Genomic DNA, 26042 nt, shown 5'->3' with positions numbered 1-26042 from the left:
CAGCCCACAGAACACCCCCATTCAAAATCTTGCCAGAGGACGTGGCTGCAATTTTTGGCTGTCCCATTTCACCAAAGGCCCCAGTCAGTGGCCAAAGGGGGAGGCCAGGCCTCCCACGACGATCCTGTCTGGCCCTCTGCAGATCTGTCTGGATGGGGCTACATCTGGGGTCTGCCCTTGGCCTTTACTGAAGGACACTGTGGGAAAGAGCATCCTCAAACCAAGACCCTGGCACTGGAGAAGCAGTGCAGAGGCTGGTACTGACCATGATCATCCCTAGATGAAGCCCCAGAGAGAAAAACGCCTTCTACAGCCGAACGTGCTTCTGACAACAGGTTCTTCGAGGCCCGTGACCACCACCGCAGCCTTCCCTCCCTCTCCAGCCACTATCAAGTTCAGAGTCAGGTCAGCCTCCAAGAAGACTGCACTGGAGCACCTGGCGCCCCAGAGGCTCCATGACACGGGGTCTCGGCATCACCTGCTCCTCTGCCCCAGGCAGATCTTCTCCTGGCACGTGCTCACGAAACCTTCCTACAAAGGGCTGTCCCCCAACAAATTCATATGTCGCAGTCCTAATCCCACCCCGTACAGCAGAACGAGGCCCTATTGGGAAAGAGTGGTCACAGATGGAACTCATGAACATGAGGTCACACCGGAGCAGGGTGGGCCTCAGATCCAGTAACTGTGCCCTCAGAAAAAGGGGGAATTTGGACAAAGGTGCGCACAGGGAGAACGCCGAGTGAAGATGCAGGCAGCGGCCCAGGTGACACTTCCATGAGCCTAGGACCGCCAGAGTGGCCAGCGACCCCCAGGCCAGGGGAGAGCCCGAGACAGACTCTCCCTCATGGCCGCAGAAGGAACTAACCTGGCCACACACCTTGGTCTCGGACGTATGGCCTCCAGAGCTGTGAGGACAAATCCCTGTTAACACCCCCACCCCCCAAGACCATTTGTAGTGCTTTGTTATGGCGGTCCTAAGAAACAAACCCACTTGCCTGACCACCTGATTTGCCCCGGAGCCCCCCACCCACAAGCAGTGCCCAGCCCCCTCCACCACTGCCGCCTCCATGTAAATGTTCCCCATGGCATTTATCTTGGTCTGACATCCTATATGTTTCACTTATTTAGCTGTGTAGAACACTCGATGAGGGCACAACTTTTGTCTTTGCTGCTGTATCACCAGCACCTAGAACAGATGCAGGTGGACAGCAGGCATTCAGCGACTAAATGCCGAGCGAGGGAATAAAAGCAATTGCTGTTATTATTAATAACGCCCGCCTAACTGCACCGCAGGCTCCTGGGCTCTGTTTGCGGCTAATCCAAGCTACACTGTTCTGGTTCCTGGTGTTCACCTCCCACGTTGGGCTGGGGAAGCTGCTAGGCAGGGGTGGTAAGTGCCCAGAGCCACAGCACTCGTTTCAAACCCTGACTTTGCCCCGCTCTACCTGTGTGACCTTGGGAGACCTGTCACAAGTCTACACATCAGCTTCTTCAACCCTAAATTGGGGATCATCTCTCCCAGGCTGGGGTGAGGAAAACAGAGACAAGGTATGGAAGGACCTGGCCCATTACAGGCCCTTGACAGGTACCGGTCACGTGAATCACACAAGATCAGTGCTGTGCCACACTCAGCCTGTCACCTCCACACACACACCCACTGGGGTTGTCTGGACTGCCGTCACAGGGCACAGGGATCGGGAAACTCCTTACACCCTACTCAGATCAAGGAATGACGTTACAACCACAGAGGACAGAGTGAATGCCAGTGAGGTCAAGGGCACATCCAGGCGGGCCGCGGGGTGCCATGATCGCAGAGCCTGGGGGGCAGGCGAGCCTTTGGAAAGGTCCTGCCTTTGTGGGTGAGAAATGGGGCATCAACCTTGGGGATAGCCTGCAGTTCCCGTAACGTGCTAGCCAGTATGTCTCCTGCAGCACACCTGTGTCCGTAAGAGGCACACGTTGGCCCCTGTAGACACCTCTGCCCAGAACACCCTCGCGTCCCCACCCCGGCCCTCCTTACCCCTACCTCCTCCTGCTCTCCTATGTCTCAACTCTGACTTTCAGGGAAACTCTCAGTGCCTTACAAGTTGGGTGGAGCCCATGTGAGGTCCAGTCAGATGGTGGTCTGGGAATTAACATCTGTGTTAACACGTGAGCTAGCTGAGGGCACCCATCGGCCATGGAACCCAGCGCCAGGCAGAGGGCTTGGCCCCCAGAACACACTTGTGTAATGAAGAGTTTTCAGCATTTGAATAAGAATAACTGCCCTCCTGGCATTAGCAAACATTTTCTAAATACAACAGATCTTTCCTAACAGACTGGGAGCTTTGGGCTGAGAATAAACAACGCGGAGCTGGTGGAGAGGAACAAAAGTCACTAGACACGTGGAAAGGCTGTGACACGTGGCTTCCTTCACCAGGCTCCACAGTGGAAGGAGCCTCTGGGAGCCCGTGCTGGCCACAGAGATGTGTGGGCAGCGCTCCTGCCCTCGGGGACCACGCGACAGGGCCTGTGTGCACGCAGGTCTAGTCCACAGGGGGGGTGCAGGGACGATTAAACCACTGAGCAATCCATATCACAAACACTTCAACAGCAGAAATGGAACACCGCCCTCCAAATGAACATGTGCTGCGAGCAGCCAGACTGCAAGACTTCCCTGGCAGGCAGGAAGAAATCTGGGTTCCCAGGGCCACCCCACAGTGTGACTGGGGAGGCCCAAGCTGCAACCCTGGGAACCTTTATGGCAAAAGTATCCCAGGTGGCTCTGATGTCCAGGGAAGCTTAGGAAGCCCAGCCCTGATATAAGGCCCAAGAGGGACCTTTCTGGACACCCACATGAAGCGGAGGGATGGGAGATGGGGTGGGAGGACCCGGCAGGTCCAAAGGCTCAGAGGGCAATCTCACTCCACGTGGCTTCCTGTCGAGGGAGAGGACGCCAGCAGGCATGCGTCTCAGGAACAACAGCTGACCTGCCAGATCTACAGGTGAAGTGGGTGGGCATGGTACCCCAGGCTGCTGCAAGAAGCAAGGTCAGGGCACCAGCCTGGGGCAGTGGGAGGAGGCCTATTCGAGGAGGGTGCAGTAGGGAGTAAAGGTCGGGAAAACACCAAAGTCGTCCAGGTTGGGTCTGGAGCTGCACAAGATCACATGAGCCAGAGGACAGACACTTGGGGGTGGGGAGGAGGCGGGGCTCTGGACCAAGAGCAGAAGGGAGGGGTAAGTGGCAGCAGCTGAGAACATGAGGGCGGGGGAATCTGTCCTGCGAGGCCTGGGGGACCTGCCCGCTCGTCCCAGGAAGCCACCACAGCCCTTCAACTGGGAGTGACTCTGGTGGCTCCCTTGCATCCCTCAAGTCACCGGTCAACACGAAGCCACCCCCCAGAACATCCCCCGCCATGTACCTCCGCAACACTTACCTCTGCCACACGGGACTTTCGGTTTATTATTGGAACGTGCTCACACACATGCGTGTACACACACACACGCCCCTCCATGAGAGCAGGAATTCATCTGTTCACTGTCTGACACATAGCAGGTACTCAAGAAACATTAGCAAATGCATGTTTGATGACCTGGCTGTGACTGGGGAGGAAGGGAGAGACCTTGGCAGGGAGGGCGTGAGGGACAATGCTGCTGCTGTCGCTGCGGCAACAAACCAGGAGGGAACAGGAGGGCAAGGCCAGACACATGCTCGCTCGGCACAAGGACAGCACACCCTGGGCCGGGGAGAGGACTGCCCTCGATTAAGTGCCCTTCACGGTGACTCTCCCTTTGCTCACGGGGCTGAGGAGGCTGAGAGGCACCAGCATGGCCTGGGGTGGTCTGACATGCAATGCTTCAACTCTAAGCAGACAGGAGGCACCCCAGATACCCCAAATGCACCAGGGCTCCGAGAAATGGCCAAGCCAATGGTCCCTTTGATAGTGATGGTCAAGAAAGGGGAAGATCCCTCGCCCAGGTGAGGTCAGGGAGGTCGCTCCCCCAGGCTGGGGGGCCCAGCACAGACCCCTGGAGGCCAGGAACGAGGTGGCGATGGCAGCTCTTTACCTTAATGGTTTTTGACTGGAGCCGTAGGCCATTCAGCGTGTTGATCGCTCTCTCCGCGTCCTTGGCAGTCACGTAGTTCACAAAGCCATAGCCCAAGCTGTGCCCTGTGTGGGAGAACACGTGCACACTGGTAAACCGGCCGACAGCCAGGGAGGGTGAACAGGACCATGTGCGACTGGGCTCCAAAGGACAAGGTCGTTAAAAGCCATGGCCTCCTGGAAGTGGGGTTAGAAGACCCACGGTCACCATCACGCTTCTTTGGCCGACATGTAAATTTTCTACAACGGACAAGTATTACTTTTATTAATTTTTTTTTTCTTTAAAAGGGCCGTTTAAAAAGAAACACTGTGCTACTAACGGCATCCCGTGGAACCCATCACAAAAGCAATGATGATGATCGGTGCCCCCAGTCCCGGCTGAGATGTGGGGACTCCAAGGGTGAGGAGAGAGGACGGTCACGAGTGGGCGAGATGGGCAGGTGGGGAGAGCTGCATGACAGCCACCCGTCTGCGTCCAGGGGTTTCTCCCCTGCTTGCACCCCAACAGCGGGAAGGCTTGCTGGGCTCTAGTGCCACCCAGTGCTGGTTCCCTCACTTGCCCGAACACCTACAACCCAGCTAAAAAGCAGATGACGTGGAGCACAAAGGGAAGCTGGAGCTGAGGGAAGTCCCCGGCCGGCCGTGCACCTGCCTTCACGGCCCCGGCCAGGCCTCCAGGCTTCCCCTGCCAGCGGCTGTCATGTGACAGCACCATCAGCCCAAGTCCAAGGGATAACAACACCTGAGCTCTTCCCAAAGGAAGCCAAGGTTACGCGTGGGTGTCCCCACCTCTTCTTTGGGAAACACTGAAGTGGCAGGAGTGACCGCCAACGGCATGCTACGGGAGGGATGCAGCCCAGCAGGGGAGGGGCTGTGGGTTCCCAGGAGCCCAGAGAGCAGCCAAGGCCGAGGGGCCCAGTGGAAGGAGGCCTGTCCTTTCGCTACAGGGGACAGGCAGGAGGCGGCCCAGAGAGGAGAACCGACATGCCCACTGCTTACACACCCACACGCCGTGCTGGCGCGCAGCCACCGAATGCTAGGCACGGCTCTGGGCACAAAGATAGAGTGGTGAGCTTCGCTCCATTCCTCTGCTTGGTGGAGGGCGATAACAAGCAGGTAGAAAACATGCCAGGCCTTGAGCCGCATGAGGCGGGGGTCTCTGGGTGCCGGCTGAACCCAGACCCTCAGGTGGATAATGAGATGTGGAACCCAGCACAGAGCCTAACCCAGTTTTGCCACTTCTTAAAAAAAAACCCTAAACACTTTTATTTTTTTGCATCTAAAGATAAATTACAAAGATAATAGAAAGAGTTCCCACAGACCCCATACCCCGTTTTCCCCGGTGGTAACATCTTATATCCGGATGGAACATCTGTCACAACCGAGGAACCAATGCTGATACATTACAATTAACCACAGTCCACACTTGATTTAGATTGCCTCAGTTTCCCCCCAAAGTCCTCTTACGTCCCAGAAGGCCACACAGGATCTCACGTGACATGTAGTCTGTCACGTCTCCTTAGGTTGCTTTTGGCTGGGACAGCTCTCAGACTTTTCTCGTTTTTGATGATCTTGAGAGTTTCGAGGAGGACTGGTCAGGAATTCTGTAGACTCTCCTGCAGCTTGGGTTCGTCAGATGTTTTTCTCATGGCGAGACTGCAGTGGGTGACGGGTTTTGGGAGGAAGACCCCAGAGCGAGGGACCCTCCTCCTGACATCGTACTGGGGGCTGCGTGCTGTCACCATGACCTATCGCTTTGTTGGTGTTGGCGCTGGCCAGGATCCCCCGAGGCCGGCGGTTCCTCCACTGAAAAGTCCCCCCCTCCCCCAAAACCGTAGGCTTTGGAAGGAAGTCCGTGCGTGGCCCATGCCCCAGGAGTACCTCGCGGAGGTGTACTCCCTCCTTCAGGGCACAGCAACTACACAAGCCACCTGCAGTGCTGCACGGGCCACTTTCCTTTTGAAAGAAACAAACCCAAACCTGCCCTTCCACAACCATATTTCTAACAAAACCCCATGGGTCTCAGAAACTTATTAGCTCCTAAACCCCAGACAGCGAGGACCCCGGAGCAGCGGGGCTGTGGGGCTGGCGCCCAACTAGCAAGAAAGTCGGAATCAGAAGTTCAGAAAACAGTACAGAAAACCACAACTGGCTCCAGGCTGGGAACTTTAGGGCCCTCGCAAAAGGTCCAAACTGCAAACGTTAAAGCTGAGAATGCAGAATGTCTATGGTACAGACTCCTGACTGAACTCCAGGCTTGCTGGGATTTTTACTCCCAAACACCTGCTCTCCAACCCCTGCTCTGCCCATCTGTCACCACGCCCAGGCCATGGAGCCCATTGGCCTGACCGCCGGATGGACTCTCTGCCTCTTCGGTCGGCACGACCCACACTTGTGTCTTCTCGTCTTTCTGCTCTTCCCACAAGGCCAAGCCCAACCCTAGACCACCTATCTCCTCCACTGCCAGTGCCACAGGTGGCCCAAGTCCTGCTAGGGGAGACCAGACACTGATGAGGACTCGTACCTGGGCCACACTCCTGTGTCTCAGCCACAGCTGGCTGCTCTTGGCATATAAACATGGGTCCTGCCCGACTCTCGGGTCCTGATTCCTCGCCTCCCAGGCACTTGGTGGCCCGGCCCCAGGGTGGTCACTGCAGACTGCCAGTCTACCGAGGCAGTCCGACCATCAGGTGCCACCCCCAGAGACGGTCAGGACGCAGCTCCCCGAGCTCTCAGCAGCACTGGGCACGGCCGACTCACTTGAGGGGTCACCTCCCCCAGAATGGAACAGCAACGCCAGGTTTTCTTTCTCTGGGTTTTCCTTCTCCCCAGCTGTCCCTTCCCAAGCTTAGTCTTCTACCCATCCCACTGAGATGACCCCCAGGTTTCTGCCCTTGGCTCTTGTGCCAGCCACACTCTTCCTGGGGAGCCTCCCAGGACAACTGCCAACGTCACCCAGGAAGTCACACACCCTCAAGCGGCCACTGCCTCCTTTCCTAGGCCTGCTTCCCCTCCGGTTCTCGTCAATGAGTTGACAAGAGTTGACAAGTATTAAGTGAGCACCTACTGTGTGCCAGGCCCCAGGCCAGGCTGGCCAGGGGGTTTGATGATCACAGCGGAAGACAGTTTGTGCCTTAACGGTTGATGGGCCAGCCGACGGCAAAGCAGCAAGAAACTAACCAACAAAACTGCCGCCCGGGGGGCTATAAGGAAAATTTCTGCGGTGGTGTGAGGGACTCATGGGTGTGAGGCCCATGGTGGACAGGGTGGTCAGAAGCACCCAGTGAGGAGTCAACACTTGCGGCATGACCCTGGGATGGCTGGCGGCAAGCAGCCCAGACAGAAGAGCAGGTGCCAAGCCCGTGAGGCAGAGGAGACTTTGGTGTGTTCCAGGAAACGAAAGGCAGCCAGCACAGTTGAACAAGACGAGCTGGGGAATGGCCCAGAGGTGGCTGCTGGGTGGGGGTGGGGGTGGGGGTGGGGGGGACAGGCTGCCAGGCAGAGCCCGGGAGCGAGGCTGGGTAGGGAGGTGCCAGGGGGCGGGCAGCAGAAGGCAGAGCCACCGAGAGGCCCACAGATGGGCTGCTGTAGGAGGGAGCTTCATGGGGAGGGATCTCTGTACACCCTGTTCTGGGCTGGCCCTGTCCCCTGAGAGTCTATCCAACCCTCTACAGCGGGCACCTGCATGCTGTGGGAGGGAAGGCAGGTGAGGAGTGAAGAGGAGCCCTGGATTGCACCCACCGGATGAGGCCACTGGCGAAAGTGCCTAACACAGTGCCGAGTCCCTGCCTCCACCTGGCCGCTCACCATAAACCAACTGCTCTCGACTTCGGCTGCTTGCCAGAATCACCAGAGCAGTTTCTAAAAACTATCACTGCCCAGGCCAGAACCTGAACCAGTATCAGCATGGGGGTGGGGTGTAGTAAGAGTGGGGGTGGCTTCAGCAGTTTTTAAAGCCCCCCAGCGATCCCAATGTGGAGCCCAGGTTGAGAGCTGCTGCTGGAAGTGAATGAGGAAGAGTGGGGCTCCCCAGTTCTGCAGACCCTCAATGGTCTATACTCAGAGTGGGCACCTGGGGGAGGCCCTGACTTCCCAAAGCAGGTCCCCAAGTTCCTGTTTCTCTAACAGGGTCTATAAGCCGTGCAGGGTAATGACACAGTTCCCGAGGGCCTGCCTCAAGCTCAAGGACCCAAGAGGTCAGGCAGGTGTACTTCCAATCTCCTTACAGATGATTCTCCTGTCCCTTAGACACGGTGAGCCTGCTAGAATCAAGGCCACGAAGACCCATCAGGTGCTGATCCCTCATTTAGGGCAATGGAAGACAAGCCCTGACAGAGGAAGGTCTGAGGCCTGGTGGTGGAACAGGGGCAGCGCTCAGGCAGGGCACGGATCCTGCACAGGCTGCTGGGACTTACAGAGGGCAGGTAGGGCCTGCCTGGGGTCGGTGCTGGCAGGGGAGGTCAAGCAGACCCCCAGGGTGAAGATCTAAGGGAGGGGGAGGGGGCAGCAGATGTGAAAGAGAACGGCCAAGGATGAAGCATGAATAAACTCTGGGTTTGAGGCCAAGGGATATCCCAGAAGCCAGTGCTCCCCCCAGCTCACGCCATCCCCGCACTGCGGGAAGAGGTCGGCTTCTTTCACTTGGTCCTGAACCAGAACTGCCGTCCTCCAGAAAGCTTACATCACAGATGTTCAAACAGCCCAGACTGGCTGACTGAGCAGGCCTGGGCAGGGCCTGACACTAGGGTCTCTCCTGGTGGCCAGCAGGCCAAGAGCCGCTGCCTGGAGAATATGGAGGCTGCCTCCTTGCGAGCACTACTCATGCCCTGCCGGGTGGCCTCTGAGCCAATGCTCTTCCATTTCCAAACACCACTCTCCCTAGACAAGGTTATTTATTTATTTTGAGAGAGCGAGCGAGCGAGCGAGCGAGCGAGCAGGGCAGGGGCAGAGAGAAAGGGACAGAGAATCCCAAGCAGCCAGTGCAGAGCCTGATGTAGAACTCGAACCCATGAACCGCGAGATCACGACCCAAGCTGAGATCAAGAGTCAGACGGTTAACCAACAGAGCCACCCAGGCACCCCTAGACGAGGTTAAAACCTAGAGACAATGCCCTGGCATCTCGTGTTACATTTGCCATCCAGAGCAGCCAGATATAATGTTTTCATCCCTCAGTGTTTCTCAAATCCACCTGGGGTGGACAGCTGAGGGAGGGGAACACCCTGAGGACAGGCAATCCCTTGCAACGTGAGAGGGCCCGTAGAGCCCAGTTCTTCCTTTATTTAAAAAAAAATTTGAGGCGTGCCTGGGTGGCCCCGTCGGTTAAGCATCTGACTTTGGCTCAGGTCATGATTTCACAGTTTGTGAGTTTGAGCCCCACGTCGGGCTCTGTGCTGACGGCTCGGAGCCTGGAGCCTGCTCTGAAGTCTGTGTTTCCCTCTCCCTCAGCCTCTTCCCCGCTAGTGCTCTGTCTCTCAAAAATAAATAAACGTTAAAAGAAAATTTTACTTTAATTTTTTTAAAACTACTTTCCTTTTTTTTTTTTTTTAAGTTTATTTATTTGGGGGGGAGGGTGCAGAGAAAAAGGGGAAGAGAGAGAATCCCAAGCAGGCTCCGCACTGTCCTCAGAGTCCAACGCAAAACTCGATCCCACGAACCCGGTGAGATCACAACCTCAGCTGAAATCAAGAGTCAGACGCTTAACCGACTAGCCACCCAGGCGCCCCTAGAGCTCTCCCTTTTTAGATGTCTGCAGGGGTTCAAGGGAAGACTTCACAGCAGGAGGAGTAGGTCTTGGGCGAGTTAATGAGACAATGAGCAAGAAACAGCGAATGCCCCCACAAGAAAGAAAATGGGCAAAGGACAAGAAGGGTATTTTATAAAAGAAGAGTACAAACAGCCACTAGAACGTCACTAGAGTGAATGACCACCCCAATCAGATGTCATTTTTGACTTAGGTTGGGCAAGATGAGAAACCCCCCTGGCCCAGTCGACGGCACGAGTGTCAACTGGTGACAGGGTCCAGGAAGGTCCACACCCTCCCATCTAATGGTCCATTTCTAGAAGACCCCCAATGCGAACGAGCGGTGATGAAGGTTTGCACCAGGATATTTCTCAGTGGGGTTTGTAAATACGGAAATGTGGTCACAAGCTGCCGTGAACTCAGAATCTCCATACAACAGAACACTGTGCCGCTCTTCTGACGAGACTGCTTTATGTTCAATGATAGAAAAGCATTCACAGGTACAGCAAGAAAAGTTTCCAGCACAGCTTGAGTGGTGCAAGCCCATTTTTCTAAAAACACGTAGTTGCTTATGACCACAAATGTGGAAAGAAAAAAGTATGGAAGGACACAAACCACAAAGCTAACAGTGGTGGGATTTGGGGTAATTTAAACTTTTCCTTTTTGCCTCACACTGTTGTTGTTGATATACGGAACAAAGGTGATTCACATTAAGAAAACAAAAAGCGGTCAGGCTGGCTTGGTGTGGAAGGGCTTTCCTACAGAGGGAACAATATCTGCAAAATCTTGAGACTGTAAGAGAAGGGTCTGTCTGGGGAGTGACAAGCAGCTCAGTCAGGGCCGAGAGGAGGGTGAGTGGAGAGCACAGCGGCTAGGGAGGAGGAGGACAGCGCCCCAGAGACCTGGGAGCCACAGGCAGGAGTGTGGGCTTTATCCTGACCAGAGGTGCATGGCAATGAGCCAGAAGCTGAGCGAATGGGCTGGAGGCTGGGGACCAAGTGGCCAGCAGGACAGACAGTCCAGGAGGGTGGAGGCTGGCTCCTGGGCCATATGGCATCTGCAGAGGGACCAGACCCCAGGCAGAGAGTGGGACAGGGCTGCACAGTAGGGCCAGCTAGGGATTGTGGATGGAACAGGCAGCAATGAATACATGTCCCCAACATGGGGGCTGGGGCCTGGCCAGCCAGAAACATGCTGCATCTTGGAAGCCAGCATGTCAGACGTTCCCAAATATTCCCAATAACCTAGCCACCACCCGTTCCTTGTTCCTCCCGTCACCAGTGCCTGGCCAATGGCTGGCACTCAATAAATATTTGCGGAGCAAATCAATGTCCATGCTGATCTGCATTCTTTTCCAATCGCTAGACCTATTCATTCATTCATTCATTCATTCATCCATTCAACAAGCACTGATTATGGTCGTATCTACCGGACATATGGGGTTTCTGCTTCTGAGAACCATACGGACCTACTGGACCAAAAAGTTCTAACTTCAGTACAGTGTGGAAGCCCACACTGCCAGCTGCCTGGTTGCTATGGGAACCCAGACCAGGAGCAGCATCTAATGCTGACATGGCTGAGCAGAGAAGGTGCCCTAAAGCAAGCAGGGCCGGGGACTAAGAGTTTTAAAGCAGGTGAGTGACAGGGTCACATGTGGAGTGTTACAGAGATTCCTTTGCCGCGGTGAAGAGAACCATCTGGAGGGAACACAGATGGCTGGTTAAGAGGCCAGAACGCTAGTGCAGGCAGACAGTGATGTGGCCTCATCTAGATCTGAGGCAGCAGGTGGGGGCGGGAGGAAAAGGGGCGGAAGCACCCAGAAGGATGAATGCCAGGGACACGTGTCAAAGGTCATGCTTAGATCTCTGACTGGAGTGCACTGAGTGAACCTGGTGTCGTCTGTTAAGATGCAGATGCTGAGAAACAAGAAAGCAGCTGGTGGGACAGAGTCCAGGTCAGTCTGGAAAACCCTGAAGTTGAGGGGTCGAGGGGTGTGAAGCTCGGGAGAGTAGTTCCCCTGACACACAGGCAGCAGACTGAGGATAAAGTGAAGCTATGGAGGGGCGTCTGCTCTCCCCAGGACGGGCTTAGGGAGAAGCAGCATGGGAATAACCCGAAAGACTAAGTGAATGGTTGGGAAGGAGCTGCAGGAGAGGCAAAGTAAGGCCTCAGGCAGGTGGTTCGTGGGAGCCAAGGGGGAGAGGAAGCTTCCAGAAGGAAGAGGACAGTCCACTGACAGCTCTACGAATGGGAGGGGAGGGAGGACAACAACTAGTGGTTCTCACAGGGAGGAGGGGGAGGATTCTGGGGACACCCAGTAATGTCTGGGGCATGTTTCAGTTGTCATGACTCAGAAGATGCCACGGGACATAGCAGGTGGGAGCGAGCAATGCTGCTCCACGTCCCACAATGCACAAGATGCCCCCCCCCCCCCCGAGTCCAAGAATGATCCAGTCCCAAATGTCAGGAGTGCTCAAGTGGAAAAATCCTGGGCTAGAGGAAGTCAGAGAATCTCAGCAAGGATTCTCAAAGAGGACAGATGCTGGAGCGTGTCGGAACGCTGGTCAGGCGGCCCCAAAGAGACCCAGGCAAGCATGCACTTGCCTGGCCAGAGGCTCCTGGGATGGAGAAGCGCCAGGATAGAACAGAGGTAGAGGTGGCTGTTATTTTCATTACGAGGTGAAAGGCAGTCATGGGCCAAGAATGAAGGGTGCAAACGGGCCTGAAGTGGTTGCTGGGAGGGCCAGGGAGGCCTGTGTGGCAGGCTGAGCTCAGCTGGGAATTTGATTCCACGGGGCACCTGTGTGTCTGGATGCAGGACTCTCTCCGGCCAGGAGGAAGAAGCCGTGAACGTATCTGTGTCTGGGGTTTCACCAGAGCAGCGGAACAGAGGACAAAGGGGCAGCAAGGCCGGCGAGGTTTTCACACGCTGGCGGCAGGACAGAGGTGGGAACACACAGTAAGCTTTCCGGGAAGGTCCGGTCATCCAATTTAAGGAACTGCTAGCAAGATGCCGAGCTGAATTCGAGCCTGGGCTCACCTCCTCCACAATTCTTGGTACCCTTTACTTATCTTGCCCGAAGAGAAGAAAAAGTTTATCTCTGAACTGAAATAATTTCCAAATTACTCTTTGCTGCTTTTACCTCCTTCCCCGAACCAGCTCTCTCTGGCCTGATCTCGCCAAACCTAGGTGTTCCTATTAACATAGCTCACATTCCTTTGAAAACCACAACAAGTGAACAGACAAAGAAGCCAGGTACCACGAGAATGCTGGCAAAATCGGAATGCAAGGCTCAGGAACATCCACGGGGCTAAAAATTCCCTTCCACCAGAACACAAAAGGAGAAAGGCAAGACCTGTTAGTAGCATAGGAGAATTTTAAAATGCCTCTGAACAAGGACTCTCTTATTCAGGATGGTCTCCTGAAACAGGAGAAAGATAATGGCTTCTAGAACATTCTAACACTGTTCAATTTGGGTATTAGCTACAATTCCTACTTGGAAGATATCTATTAAAATCACAGACTCTCAGAATTGGGAGAGTCCTTAAAAGACTTTTGAATTCAATGCCCCCTCTGAGGAACTAATTCCCTGTACAGCAGTCAGCTGGCCTCTCCAGGACTTATCCCAGGGACAGGAATCTTCAGGTTACCAGCAAAAGCTGAGAGTGGATGAAGTAGGACGATGGGTACCTGGGGTCCCATACGTTACTCTACTTTTATGTAGATTTGAATACAACAAGGTATTATCTTATTTCCGTAATAAAGGTTTTTTTTTTTTTTTTTTTTTAAGTTTTAAATTAGTTTTCAGTGAGAGAATCATAGCCCCACAGCCCAGGGTGGCAGCCAGAGCCCTCCTGGGGGGACTGCCCATTGCTCAGCTCACCAGAGCAGAGAGGAAGGGGGGGAGGAGAGGAGAGAGGAGGGAGAGGGGGAGGAGGAAGAGGACAAGGGGGAGGAGGAGAACAGGGGCATGGGGAAGAAGGGGGGGAAGAAGGGGGGGAAGAAGGGGAGAAAGAAGGGGAAGAGGAGGAAGAGGGAGGAGGAGGAGGGCAGCTCCCTAAAACAATGCTCCTCCCTGGGGACAAAAGGAAGGAAGTGCTTTGTAGCACCTGGTCTTTCCATGTTTTGCTCCTTGAAACCATGCTCTCAGGACGGAGGCTGCTCCATAAGGATGGTCTTCCCAGGTGTCTGCAAACCCGTTCGAGGCAACTAAGGATCAGGATGTGGGAGCCACCATCCTCACTTTACGTGGGGTGCCACTGAGGCTTAGGGGTCGCACACGGAGGCAGCGGGAGAGCGGGGTTTGCAGCCGGCACCCGACTCTACTGCCTGCCTGCTGATCGGCTGCCCTGCTCCGGCTCCACAAGAGGTCAAGCTCCGTGCGTCTCAGACGTTCCAGCTGATGTGACTGCGTGACAGCAAACAGCACAGCCCAGAGCCCAGGAAGGGCCGCCCAGGGGGACGCTCCATGTTCTGCCACGGGCCAGCGTCGCTTTCACAGGTGGGACCGAGCCGGGCCAGGCTGTCATTCTCTGGTCTCTTACAGCTCTGAGCGGTCCTCATTGCGGGGGTTTCCTCGTTTTCCCTCCCCTCCCACCACCGCACTTTGTATGTACGCGCACTCTGGCTTACGATGAACTCTTGGGAACCTATGTCCAAATCTTAACGCCAGGGCCAGGGCAAAGTAGAGCCTGAGATAAAAACGAAACTTCACAGCCATCGGCTCAAGGCTGCGGCCCCTTCTGCACCAAGGAGCACTGCAGAGCCGCCGGCCAAGGAGGCAGTGCCCCGTGGGAGGGCCACGAGCTCCCCTCGCAAACCCTCTCGGTTCCTTTACCTGCTACTTTATCCCGAATGAGTTTTGCAGATTCGACTTCACCGATGCTGCTGAACAGACTCCGTAACTCATCCTGGGTCATGTTCTGAGGGAGGTAGTTGACAATTAAATTCGTTCTCCCGATATCATCCCTGCAGTCTTCGGCCATGTGGTCTTCATAACCATTAGACATTGTATTTTTTAAAAATCTGAGACAGAGAAGAAAAAAAAAAAGTCAAGTAAATTCCAAGTGTCCACATTGCAGGACATTAAGGCAAAACACCGTGACTGGCACTTCGGGGTTTTCTTTTCAACGCTACAAGTTCAACTCAGGTCCACATAAAACCATGCCCACGGATGTTTACAGCGGCTTCATTCGTAATTGTCCGGAAACCGGAAGCAGCCAACATGCCCTTCAACAGGCGAGTGGAGAAAGAGACTCCAACCGTCTGGTGCGTTCACACAACGGAGTGTTATTCAGTGACAGGAAGAAATGAGCTACGGGGCCGGAGACTTGGGGCAGCCTCAAATGTACATTGCTAAGTGTGAAAGGCTACGCACTGCCTGACCCCAATTATGTGACACTGTGGAAAAGACGAGACTCTAAAGCCAGTAAGAAGACCAGTGGTTGTCGGGGGTTAGGAGGGAGGGAGGGAAGAACAGCAGAGCACAGAGGATTTTTAGGGCAGCGAAACTATTCTGTGTGATCTTTTCACGGTGCGTGCGTGTTATCACACATCTGTCCAAATCCGCAGAACGTACAACACAAAGAGCGGAACCCTAAGGCAAACTGTACAGATTCTTTAGTTCTAACAAAGCACCACACCAACACAAGATGTGACTAACGGGGAAGATGGTGCGTTGGGGGCGGAACCTTTCTGCGACCCGAAAGCCGCTCTAAAACAAAACAAAGCAGCTTCAAGCTCAACGATTTCTCTTCCTAAGGAGCTTCTAAAAGCCTACAAATAGGAGGGCCTGGCTAGCTCAGTCAGTGGAGCAAGTGGCTTTTTTTTTTTTTTTAAGTTTCTGTATTTATTTTGAGAGTGCGAGTGCGGGAGGGGCAGAGAGAGGGGGAGAGAGAATCCCAAGCAGGCTCTGCGCCATCAGCACAGAGCCCCGACACAGGGGGCTCGACCCCATGAACCGTGAGATCATGACCTGAGCCGAAATCGAGAGTCCAATGCTTAAATGACTGAACCACCCAGGTGCCCCTGGAGCGTGTGACTCTTGATTTCAGGGTCATGAGTTCCACAGAGCTGACTTAAAAAACAAAACAAAACAACACCCACAAACAATTCTAGCGCCTTTGAAAAGTGTTCGGGTCATCTCAAGAGCCTTCTCTCATCTCCGCGTGCACTACTGGTGCAGCTGGGTACCAAGGAGCCCGCGATGTGCACCTGAGCACCCTGACTCAGACGGCCTGTCTGGCCTCAGGCAGGCAGACGATGGCAACCTGCATCCCTTTATTCCGAAGGCCACAGTCACGGAACTGGGAGAGGTTAGGGTTTCTCCACCAGTCAGAGGCACTTGGTCTTCAAAGGCTGCAGGCTCTGGAATGCCCTCGGCCGCCCGCAGAAGCCTTCACTTTCGGCGGGAAGCATCACAGCACAGAGATGGCTTCAGAGCGGAGTCCAGATCAATGCAGCCGAGAGCACCAGGACGGCTCCTCTGGAGGCACAACTGGCCATGCGGCTGCCACATCTAAGGTGTCCCACGTCCCTGCCTCTAACTATGCAGGCACTCGCTCCCATGGGGCTGAAGTGTCATCTCTGAGAAAGGGGCCCTGCTGCCCACCAGCCGGGAGGTCTCGGGGGCGGCCCACCCCTTTCTCCAGATCCCTCCTGCCCAGCCCTGCTTTTACGCTTGAAAACCCGGTGCCCGCTGTCAGGAGCACTCACGCAGCCTTCTTCAAAAATAGCCTTGCCTGCGGTTATGTAAAAACCTGAACACAGCTCCCACCTCCCCCCCCTGAGTCAGCACTGAGGGAGGAGTTAGGTGTGGTGTGTTTTGTATTTTATTACTTTATTTTTTTCCTGCTGGAAACATTTGGCTCTTCTCTACCTTCCCACTTCCTAATTTGCTTCCGACCACACACAACGTGCAAAGTTAGTCCACTCTCCCAGCATTTCTTTTATTTATTTGAAAATGTTCTATGCTCCCTGTTCTCTATAAAATAGGTTAGCATCGAAAGAAATGACTGGAAAGTCAGACTTCATAAGATTAAGAACTTCTGTATGGCAAAAGACACCATACACAGACAAACAGCGGACTTGGAGAAAATACGTGCTACACCTATTATATTATTTAGGTCGGTGGTTCTCAGCTGGGGTGACCTGGCGCTCCCAGGGGACACCGGGCATGGTCTGGAGACCTTTTTGGTTATCACGAATACAGGTGGTGGTGTGCCACTGGCACCTAGTGGGTAGAAGTCAGCGATGCTGTTAAACATCTCAAAAGGCCCAGGATGGCCCCCGCAACCAAGAAACGTCCCGCCCCAAATGTCAATACTCCCAAGGCTGAGACCACTTGATTCAGAGCATCTACAAATTCATAAGAAAAAAGACACATCACTAACAGAGAGTGGACAAAGGATATGAGCCACAACTAATAGACGCTGGCAATTCAAATGGCTAATAAACCATGGAGAGCTCAAATTCATGAATAATGAGGAAAATGTCAAAAAAGATGCCACCTTCTGGCAGTCAGACAGAAGACCACCCAGAATGGATAAAATCCAATGTGACTAAGGATCAGGGGGGAAAACACCCTCACACACCATTGATACAAGTATATGATGGTACAACCTTTTTGGCAGATAACCTGTAGTGTCTATGAAAAAAATTTTTTTTAACTTTTTTATGTTTATTTATTTTTGAGAGAGAAAGAGAGAGACAGAGTGCAAGCAGGGGGAGGGGCAGAGAGAGAGAGAGAGAGAGAGAGAGAGGGAGAGGGAGACACAGAATCCAAAGCAAGCTCCAGGCTCTGAGCTGTCAGCACAGAGCCCAACGTGGGGCTTCAACTCACGAACCATGAGATCAGGAGCTGAGCTGAAGTCGGACGCTTAGCCGACTGAGCTACCCAGGTGTACCCCTATGAAAATTTTTAATACAAATGCTACCCTCTGGTTCAGAACCGTAGGAATCTGTTCTCCAGGAATAATCACATACATGCAGGGAAGTATGTGAGGAACCCATGATCCCATAGCTCATAAGATGGTAGACAGAATCGAAATATGAGTTAGAGAATGGTTAAATAAATACCAATTTTCAGTAGAAGGCATGGGACCACCAGCAATAATGGACTCACTCATGAAAAACTCCACGAATCTGTTAAAGCATCTGCAGCCACGAGTCTTTAAGATAGATTAGCGTAAAAACCAACCAACCAACCAACCAACCAACCATGTCTGCTGAAGCCTGAACCAAAGTGCAAGGGTTAACTCTGAAAAATTAAAATGCACAAGGAAGTCTGCTCAAAAGGTGATTCAAACATTTATCTTCTTTCCTTTCTCCTTTCTCTCTCCCTCTCTTCACCTTTGTTCTGAGTTAGGCACCTACTGTTCTGCCTTCTCCTTCCCCCTGCTTTCACCAGTGATGAACTGGGCAATAATTACCCCATTCTCATTATTCAGAGTGGAGTGTCCTCTCTGTTTGGTAAAAAAAAGGACTTTTTTTTTCTTTTAAGTTTATTTATTTACTTGACAGAGTGCGTGCACAAAAGAGGGGCAGGGGTGGGAGACAGAATCCCAAGGAGGCTCTGCGCTGTCAGCACAGAGCCTCGGCCCCCCCCTCCCCGATGTGTGGCTCAATCTCACAAACCATGAATGACACCATGACCTGAGCTGAAATTAAGAGTTGGAGATAAACCAACTGAGCCACCTAGGCGCCCCAAAAAGATGACTTTCTAAAACAGTGGTTGGCAAACCATGGTCTGTGGACCAAATATGGCCCACCACCTGTTTTTACAAATAAAGTTTTATTGGCACACAGCTATACTCTTTTGTTTATGTATTGTCTGTGGTTGCTTTTGCACTACAGTGACATAGTTGAGTAGTTGTGACAGAGACCATATGGCCCAAAAAGCTGAAAATATTTACCATCTGGTTCTTTACAGAAGAAGTGTGCCGACCTCTGTTCTAAAATGTAAAAACAGAAAATTTCTCTCTCTTTAAAAAAAATTTTTTTTATGTTTATTTATTTTTGAGAGAGAGAGAAAGAGACAGAGTGCAAGCAGGAGAGGGGCAGACCGAGAGGGAGACACAGAATCTGAAGAATCTGAAGCAGGCTCCACGCTGTCAGTGCAAAGTCCAATGTGGGGCTCGAACCCACGAACTCAAAATCATGACCTGAGCTAAAACCAAGAGTCGGATGCTCAACTGACTGAGCCACCCAGGCACCCCCAAAACAGAAAATTTCTAAGAGAAAATCTTTGTGACATCGGGTGAGGCAAAGATTTCTTAGACACCACACCAAATGCACAATCCACTTTAAAAAATTGATAAAGTGAGTATCATCAAAATGTAAAACTTTTGCTTTGCAAAAGACACTGCGAGGAAAATTACAGTCTACAGACTGGAAGAAAATAATTGCAAATCACGTATCTGAAAAAGGACTTGTATCCAGAATATACACTTTTTTTTTTTTAACTCTCAAAACTTAACAAGACAACAACCTAATTTTAAGGGAGGGGTAAAAAAAATTAAACTAAACCAATTAAAAACAAATTTTTAAATGTTTATTTATTTTTGAGAGAGAGAGAGAGAGAGAAAGAGAGAGAGAGAATGGAGGAGGAGCAGAGAGAGGGAGACACAGAATCTGAAGCAGGCTTCAGGCTCTGAGCTGTCAGCACAGAGCCCGATGCGGGGCTCAAACCCACAAACCATGAGATCATGACCTGAGCTGAAGTCGGACGCTTAACAGACTGAGCCACCCAAACACCCCTAAACTAATTAAAAAAAAATTTTTTTTTTGATGTTTATCTATTATTGAAAGTCAGAGAGAGTCAGAGTGTGAGCAGGGGAGGGGCAGAAGGAGAGGGAGACACAGAATCCAAAGCAGGCTCCAGGCTCTGAGCTGTCAGCACAGAGCCCGACGCGGGGCTGGAACTCACAAACCGCGAGATCATGACCTGAGCCGAAGTCGGACACTTAACCGACTGAGCCACCCAGGCACCCCTAAACTAAACTAATTTTAAAGATAAACAAAGATGTGAACAAACAACACACCAAAGGAGATACATGGATGGCAAACAGACATGTGAAAAGATGCTTGACATTGTTACTTATTAGGGAAATGCAAATTTAAACTACACTGAGATACCGTTACTCATCCGGAATGAGAATACTCCCAATCCATTTAAAATGCGTAAAACAAAATAAAACAAAAGCAGGCAAACAACAACAAAACAGACAATATCAAGTTCTGGTGAGGATGTGGAGAAACCGGGGAATTTTCGTGCATCGCTGGTGGAAAATGTAAAAATGTTACAGCCGCTTTGGAAAATGTACGGGCAGCGCCTGACAGTTAAACACTTTCCGTAAGACCCAGCAATCCTATACTAGTCGTCATACAAGAGAAATGCAAACCTGTGCTCATACAGAAACCCCCACACAAGTGTTTACAGCAGCTTGATTCATCAACACCCTAACCGGGCGCAGCTCAAACGCCCCTCAAGCCATCAGTGGCGAGACTATGGAAGGCTGCAGGATGTGGTTCTGCTCACCAATAAAACAGCATTCCCTATCCACGCAATTTGAATGAATCTCAAATACATTTCGCGGAGTGAAAGAAACCCGACTCCAAGGCCACATACCACATGAGACCGTTCTGGAAAAGGCAAAACCATAGGGATGGATCGGTGGTTGCCAGGGGCAGGGAGCAAGGGCAGCATGGAGCACACAGCGGGAGCACCAGGAGGCATTTTTGCTTCGTGGGGGGAGTGGGGGGGGTGCAACTTTCCCAGGTCTTGATTGTGGAGGTAGTAACACGACTCTATGCATTTGCCAAAACTCAAAGAACTCTACAAAAGGAGCGAACTGGAAGATAAATTTTAAAAGATTTAAAGAGTGGACCTTATCCCCCAGCACCCTGACTCCTCCTGACACCCTGGGTGAGGCTGAGTAGCCCCTGCGGGCCCAGTTCTTGGTCAACCGGCAACAGTGGAGAAACGCAAACTCTGAACGCAGGGTTTCTCGATGCTTCAGGGCTGCCCCACCCTGCTCTCTGGGTCCCTTCCCCTGACCCTTCCGAATCCACATCGATAACCCAGCCCAAGCTAGCTACTGGCGAGCACCAATCACAGCTGGGCCTTCATCTCTGTCTGACCATCAGTGACTTCCAAGTCATAGCCACTTCTGGCCACCTCGCAGCTCACCAGGCCGTGCCCTCTCACTCAGCGGTCTTTCCACGTGGACTCCTCCCGGTCAATGCATTGGGCGTTCCCTGTCAGTGGCGTCCCCACTCACTGAGGCTCGGAGATTCATGACTTTGCTCAGGGTCAGTCATCCCGCTGTTAAGAAGCGGCAGGGCCAGCCAGGCCTCTGACGGTCACTCCAGAGAGCCTCCCATGGACAAAACATAAGGCCCTTCGTGATGGGGCCCCTGGCTCCAACTTCCTCCCCAGCAAGCTGCAGACCTTGTCGCCGTGTCTCTGTGCTGGCTGCTCCTCTTGCAGAGAGTGTCTGCCCTCTCCATCACCTCCTCACTTATCTGTAAAAAGTCCCCCCGGACAGTAGGTCGCCCTAGTTCCCTGGGCCTGTTCACCATCAGTCCAAACCTTTGTTGATGGGCAAATCACTCTAACACCTAATTATTTGCTTTTCACCCACATCATGGCTGACAGCCTGGGGGCCCAAACCTACGGTGGTGTCCCCTAAGGGCCCCCGCCCAACCCACACTACGGCAAACTGTAGATAAGTCATCCAGGCACACACGGTGTGTGTGGGGGGGTGGGGGGCTGGGGGTGACGGGGGACAGACAGACACTGGATCTCAGACCCACCTGGGAATCGTATATTTGCCACTTGATGTTAAAGGGCGGGTGGAAATTGTATTAATAGCGTACTCATTCATTCAGTACCTTACTTTTCTGGGATCATCCATCCCATCCCACAGAATCAAACTCAATCATGGGGAATAAAAGGGGAAACTTCGTTTAGCAAAGCAATTCCTGGTGATTTGGAAACGTTTCCAGTAACTGCATACATTACAGAGAAGTCCTGCTTGGATGATCTCTGAGAGTCTTCAGTCCCACTGCACTATTTTCAACAACCCTAGCTGTCCGCGTGACTCCAGCAACACTGTTCACATCAGTCGTATAAGCGCTACGGGCACAGAGGCGAGATGTGTGTGTAAAAAACTTACACAGGTCAAGCAGCAAGACTAGCTCCCATCATGCCCCGGTGAGAATCTGTCTCACTTTATAGGCACCAGAGCAGGCGTGCTGAACTACTCCAGCCAGAGCCAAACTAGAACAGTCGAATAGATAGATCCTCAGGCTCAATCCTGACACTTCACACATCACATGATGAGGCTTGGACTCAATTACTTCTAAGGTCCTTTGCAGATGTAAAACTCTGAGTTCTCCAAGGTAAAAGCCTCAGGAATGTAAGGTCACCCAGGAAACACTCTGGGGTGCCAGAGAAAAAGTGAACGAACCACCTGACCCAATTACAACTGCTCTGTGAGGGGAGGGCTTAAGTGAACATGGTACGTATTTCCTTACTCGCCACTTCCTGCAGCCCCTGGCGGGTAAAGCCACCTGACTGGGCCAGCCAAGGCTACGTCACAGCAATTACATATCCACCAGGCTGAGAAGCTCCGGGAAGCAGCAGGTCAGGTGAGGCTGGTGTCTGGCCCAGTCCAAGTGCTCCACAGGCCTGAGGAGACAGGATCGGCTCCACGGCCCTGCTAGAGTTTCCAGCTTCTTTCTGGCTGGTCCAGGCCACTCCAGGGCTCTCATACAGAACTGCAAAGCAACACGGCACAGCAGGAAGGACTGGCCTGGGAGTCTGACAGACCTGAGCTCCAGCACTAACCCTACTGTTAATCAGCTACACTACCGTGGAGGATGGCACTTCCTTTCCTGGAGCCTCAGCCTCCTTGTCCGCAAAATGGGGATGTTGTCGCCTGCTTCACAGCGCCTGGCACGCTTCCTGGTGCTCGGCAAGTGGCCACTTCACCGTCTCCAGGTCCACTGAGGAGCACTCTGCCTCTTTGCCCCTGGGATCCTGGAAGTGATCCAAACCTCGGATGCCATTTCTAATGGGCCGGGACTGCAGGGAAGTCACAGAGCTCACGACTACAGCCCCACACACGTGGAAGACCTGGTTGGTGGTCTATGCTCCCTCACCATCAACCGCACACGCAAGCTATGGGTCGGCTCGCCTCTCAATCTGCCCAATAGAGATATCAACCTTATTCTGACCCATCTCCTTACTCCTACTTCATTAACAAAATCAAGGGGAACATGCGCCTCCCTGACCTCGTTGTGCCCAACCGCAGACACCTTTAAACCCTCTCCTCCAGTCCTTGCCCCCCTCTTCAAACCTCCTCCTCCCCTGAATTACTTCCTCTGGTGGCAGGACACATGTATCTCCCAAGCCACCTCTCTCTGTCCCCCATACCTAAGTAGGCACCAAGTTCTGCCAGATGCACATCAGTGATATGTCGCCCTCTCCTCCATCTCTCTGCCATCGTTTTTGTTCAGGTCCCTGTTACCTCTTGCCTAGACAGACTCCCAAGTGGTCTCCCTGCCACATGATTATTTCAAACCCAATCTCTCTAAACCCAATCAGGTCTTTTCCATCCAAATCACTCCTCCACCTCCTGTCTCCCTACTTCTGTTCATGGTGACATCAGTCTTGCCACTGGATCATCCCGGACTGTTTCCTTCCTTTGTAGAGATGTCTTTCCTCCAGTAGAGATGTCGTTTTTGGTGGGCGGCTGGATCCAGTCACTCCCGAGCCCCCTTCTGGCCCTCCTTCTCCCAAGTATACACAGAGTGCCGAACGTGTGCCAGCCAAAGAGCAAGGTATGGGGTATATAAGATAAAGGAACAGAACCCATCCCAGCCCCCAAATTCGGGCCATTACCCACCACCTCGTACCACAAAAGCCTCTTGACCACTCCGTCCATCCTGGAGTTTCCCCCAGAAACACAAACTTCCAAGATCACCTCTTGACTGTGTCCAGAAACCCTCTACCACCTGATCCGGACATCCTTTTCTAAATTCATCTCCGAGTTCACCTTCTTGACCCCTCTGCCTGCCCAAACCAGTCCACTCAGGCTTCCGGACCTCTTTGTGCTCTCCTTTCACTCACCCGGGGCTGCTGGCTGCGCCTGAAAACTCCTGCCCACGCCTCTCTGATCACAACAACCAGTATGGACAGCAGCTCTTTCATCAAACCCAAGAACCAAGCAGCAGACAACCATCTCTCTCAACGCTCTCAATGCTGTCACGACCCGCTGCTTCCCCCGGTTGCTACCTCATCTTCTGCATCTATAAAGGTCTTTTCTCCCCAACTCAGGTGAGAATTTCCTCAAGGAGGCAATTTCTTCCCCTTCTCCCTGTTCCCCAGACAATGAGCAAACAGTTGCGTTTTGTGTCTTGAACCTACAAAAGTACGACCACTGACTTGGCCAAGGCACCCAGAGGCCCGGGGTCAAGTGGGGACGGACAGTTATCATAAAAGTGAGACCCCCCCAACACGTACGGACACGTACGGACAACACCTTCTGCCCCTCCCTGTTTTGCAGCATGTCCATGTACGCGCGTTCTATTCCAGTGGCACTTTCCTGTCTACGTCCACATTCCCAACCACTCCTCTTGCCTTCGCTGCTTCTCTTACTGACCACTATCCTTCTACTCGTCCCTCAGGGAGAGACCCAGAACCGTCCACTGCTGTCCTCTCTTGCTCACTCGCGTCCCACATCTAACCACCCACTGAGTCCCGTGTCTCTTACACACCCAGCCATGTCTCAAACCCACCCCCCCCTTTCCCCACCACTACAGCTCTGGGCCACATGCACAGCTTCTCCTACATAGAGGGAAGTGATCACCTCCCGACTGGTGTGCTGGCCTTCAGCATCATCCCCCTCCGACTCTTCCAACTGTGAGCGGATCTGACCTCTTCACTTTATGGCCTAAAATCATCCATGGCTGGCCTACAGGACAACATCCAACCCCTCTGCACAGCGGCCACACGAGTCCTCGTGCCCTGCTTACTTCACTTTGCTTGCCCTCGAACTACCAGACTCCACGTGGTTCCCGGAACAAACCAAGAGGTTCCCACTCCCGTGCCTTGGCAGATGCTGTTCCTGTATCGTGCAAAGCTGTTCCCTGTGCTCTGTACCTGGCTAACCCCTCTCCCCGCCCCACTCCACCTCCTCCAGGAGGCATTCTGTGATCTCCTTTGCACACCAAAGCCTAGGTTAACAGTCTCCTTTCCTGTGCTTCCACACCAGTCAGTATATAACTGAAACAATCTGCCCACACACTGTAATCACCACTGCCTCCCAGAGCCTAAAAGGGGAGCGGGAGAGTTGATTAAAGGAGGGGAGCAGGACTCACTTCCCTTCTGCAGGCTGCTCTCCTCTGGTCTTCCCCTGACTTACAGGCTCTGGTCAGCCTCGCTGCCTCACTATTGCCACCTAGGGGCAAAAGGCAGCAACTGCACTTCCCTCGCCATTCAACATTTGACTCCATTGAATGGGATGGGGACACAAGCGAGGAACAGTTGATTCTGGCGGGGGAGAGGGGAGGAGAAGGAGCGTAGCAATCAGAGGAGGCTTCAAATGGCGAGTGAGCTCTGAGTGGGGCCACAGAGCATGAGGAAAGGATCTCTAGGTGGAGGAGAACTGGGACGTGGCAGGCAGTGGGCACAACAGGCAAAGAGGGTCAGAGGTTCCGGTCTAGGTGCAGGTGAAATGCAAAAGGAAGGGAGGGTTAAAATGTGCAAGACCTGGGATCCCAAACTTTAGCTTTAAAGTCACCTACAGAGGTTAAAAAAACTAAAATTTCTTCCACCCAAAAACTTTTAATCAGGAGTGACACGATCAGATCTGCAGTAAAAAAAGACAACTTTTGCTGGAGTATGAAAACATGCAAATGGGAAGTGGGGAACAAGAGAAGCAATAAGCAAGCGGCAAAAAGCCAGTGTTTTCACAATTCTCTCGTTTTCCACTTGCTGCACCATGACCTCACACTCAGCACACCCAGACTGAAACTGTGCCTCCTCAAAACCAGTGCTTCAACATAAACATTATTTATTCCCACATTCTGAGGTATTCCTATGTCTCAGCCTCTTTGTGGTCCTTGAGGTCACAAAATTTTGTTAACAGATCCCAACACTTTACACACAGAAGATGCTCAGTGACAACTGGACGGAATTCTCCCGGCCAC

General features: G+C 52.8%; 1 protein-coding gene across 1 annotated transcript in view; it reads right to left on the bottom strand.

The window, feature by feature from the left end:
* Positions 1 to 26042, bottom strand: part of ELAVL1 (ELAV like RNA binding protein 1) — a 38921-nt gene that overhangs the window by 11159 nt on the left and 1720 nt on the right. The window contains exons 2-3 of the mRNA XM_023244561.2: positions 14665 to 14852; positions 4048 to 4151 (exon numbers count right to left, since the gene is read on the bottom strand). Of these exons, the coding sequence (XP_023100329.1) occupies positions 4048 to 4151; positions 14665 to 14836 (276 nt within the window). The 5' untranslated portion in view covers positions 14837 to 14852. The remainder of the gene's footprint in view (positions 1 to 4047; positions 4152 to 14664; positions 14853 to 26042) is intronic.

This window comes from Felis catus, chromosome A2 (assembly GCF_018350175.1).
Source record: "Felis catus isolate Fca126 chromosome A2, F.catus_Fca126_mat1.0, whole genome shotgun sequence".
Lineage (NCBI taxonomy): Eukaryota > Metazoa > Chordata > Mammalia > Carnivora > Felidae > Felis > Felis catus.
This window is presented reverse-complemented; position numbering and strand designations above follow the sequence as displayed.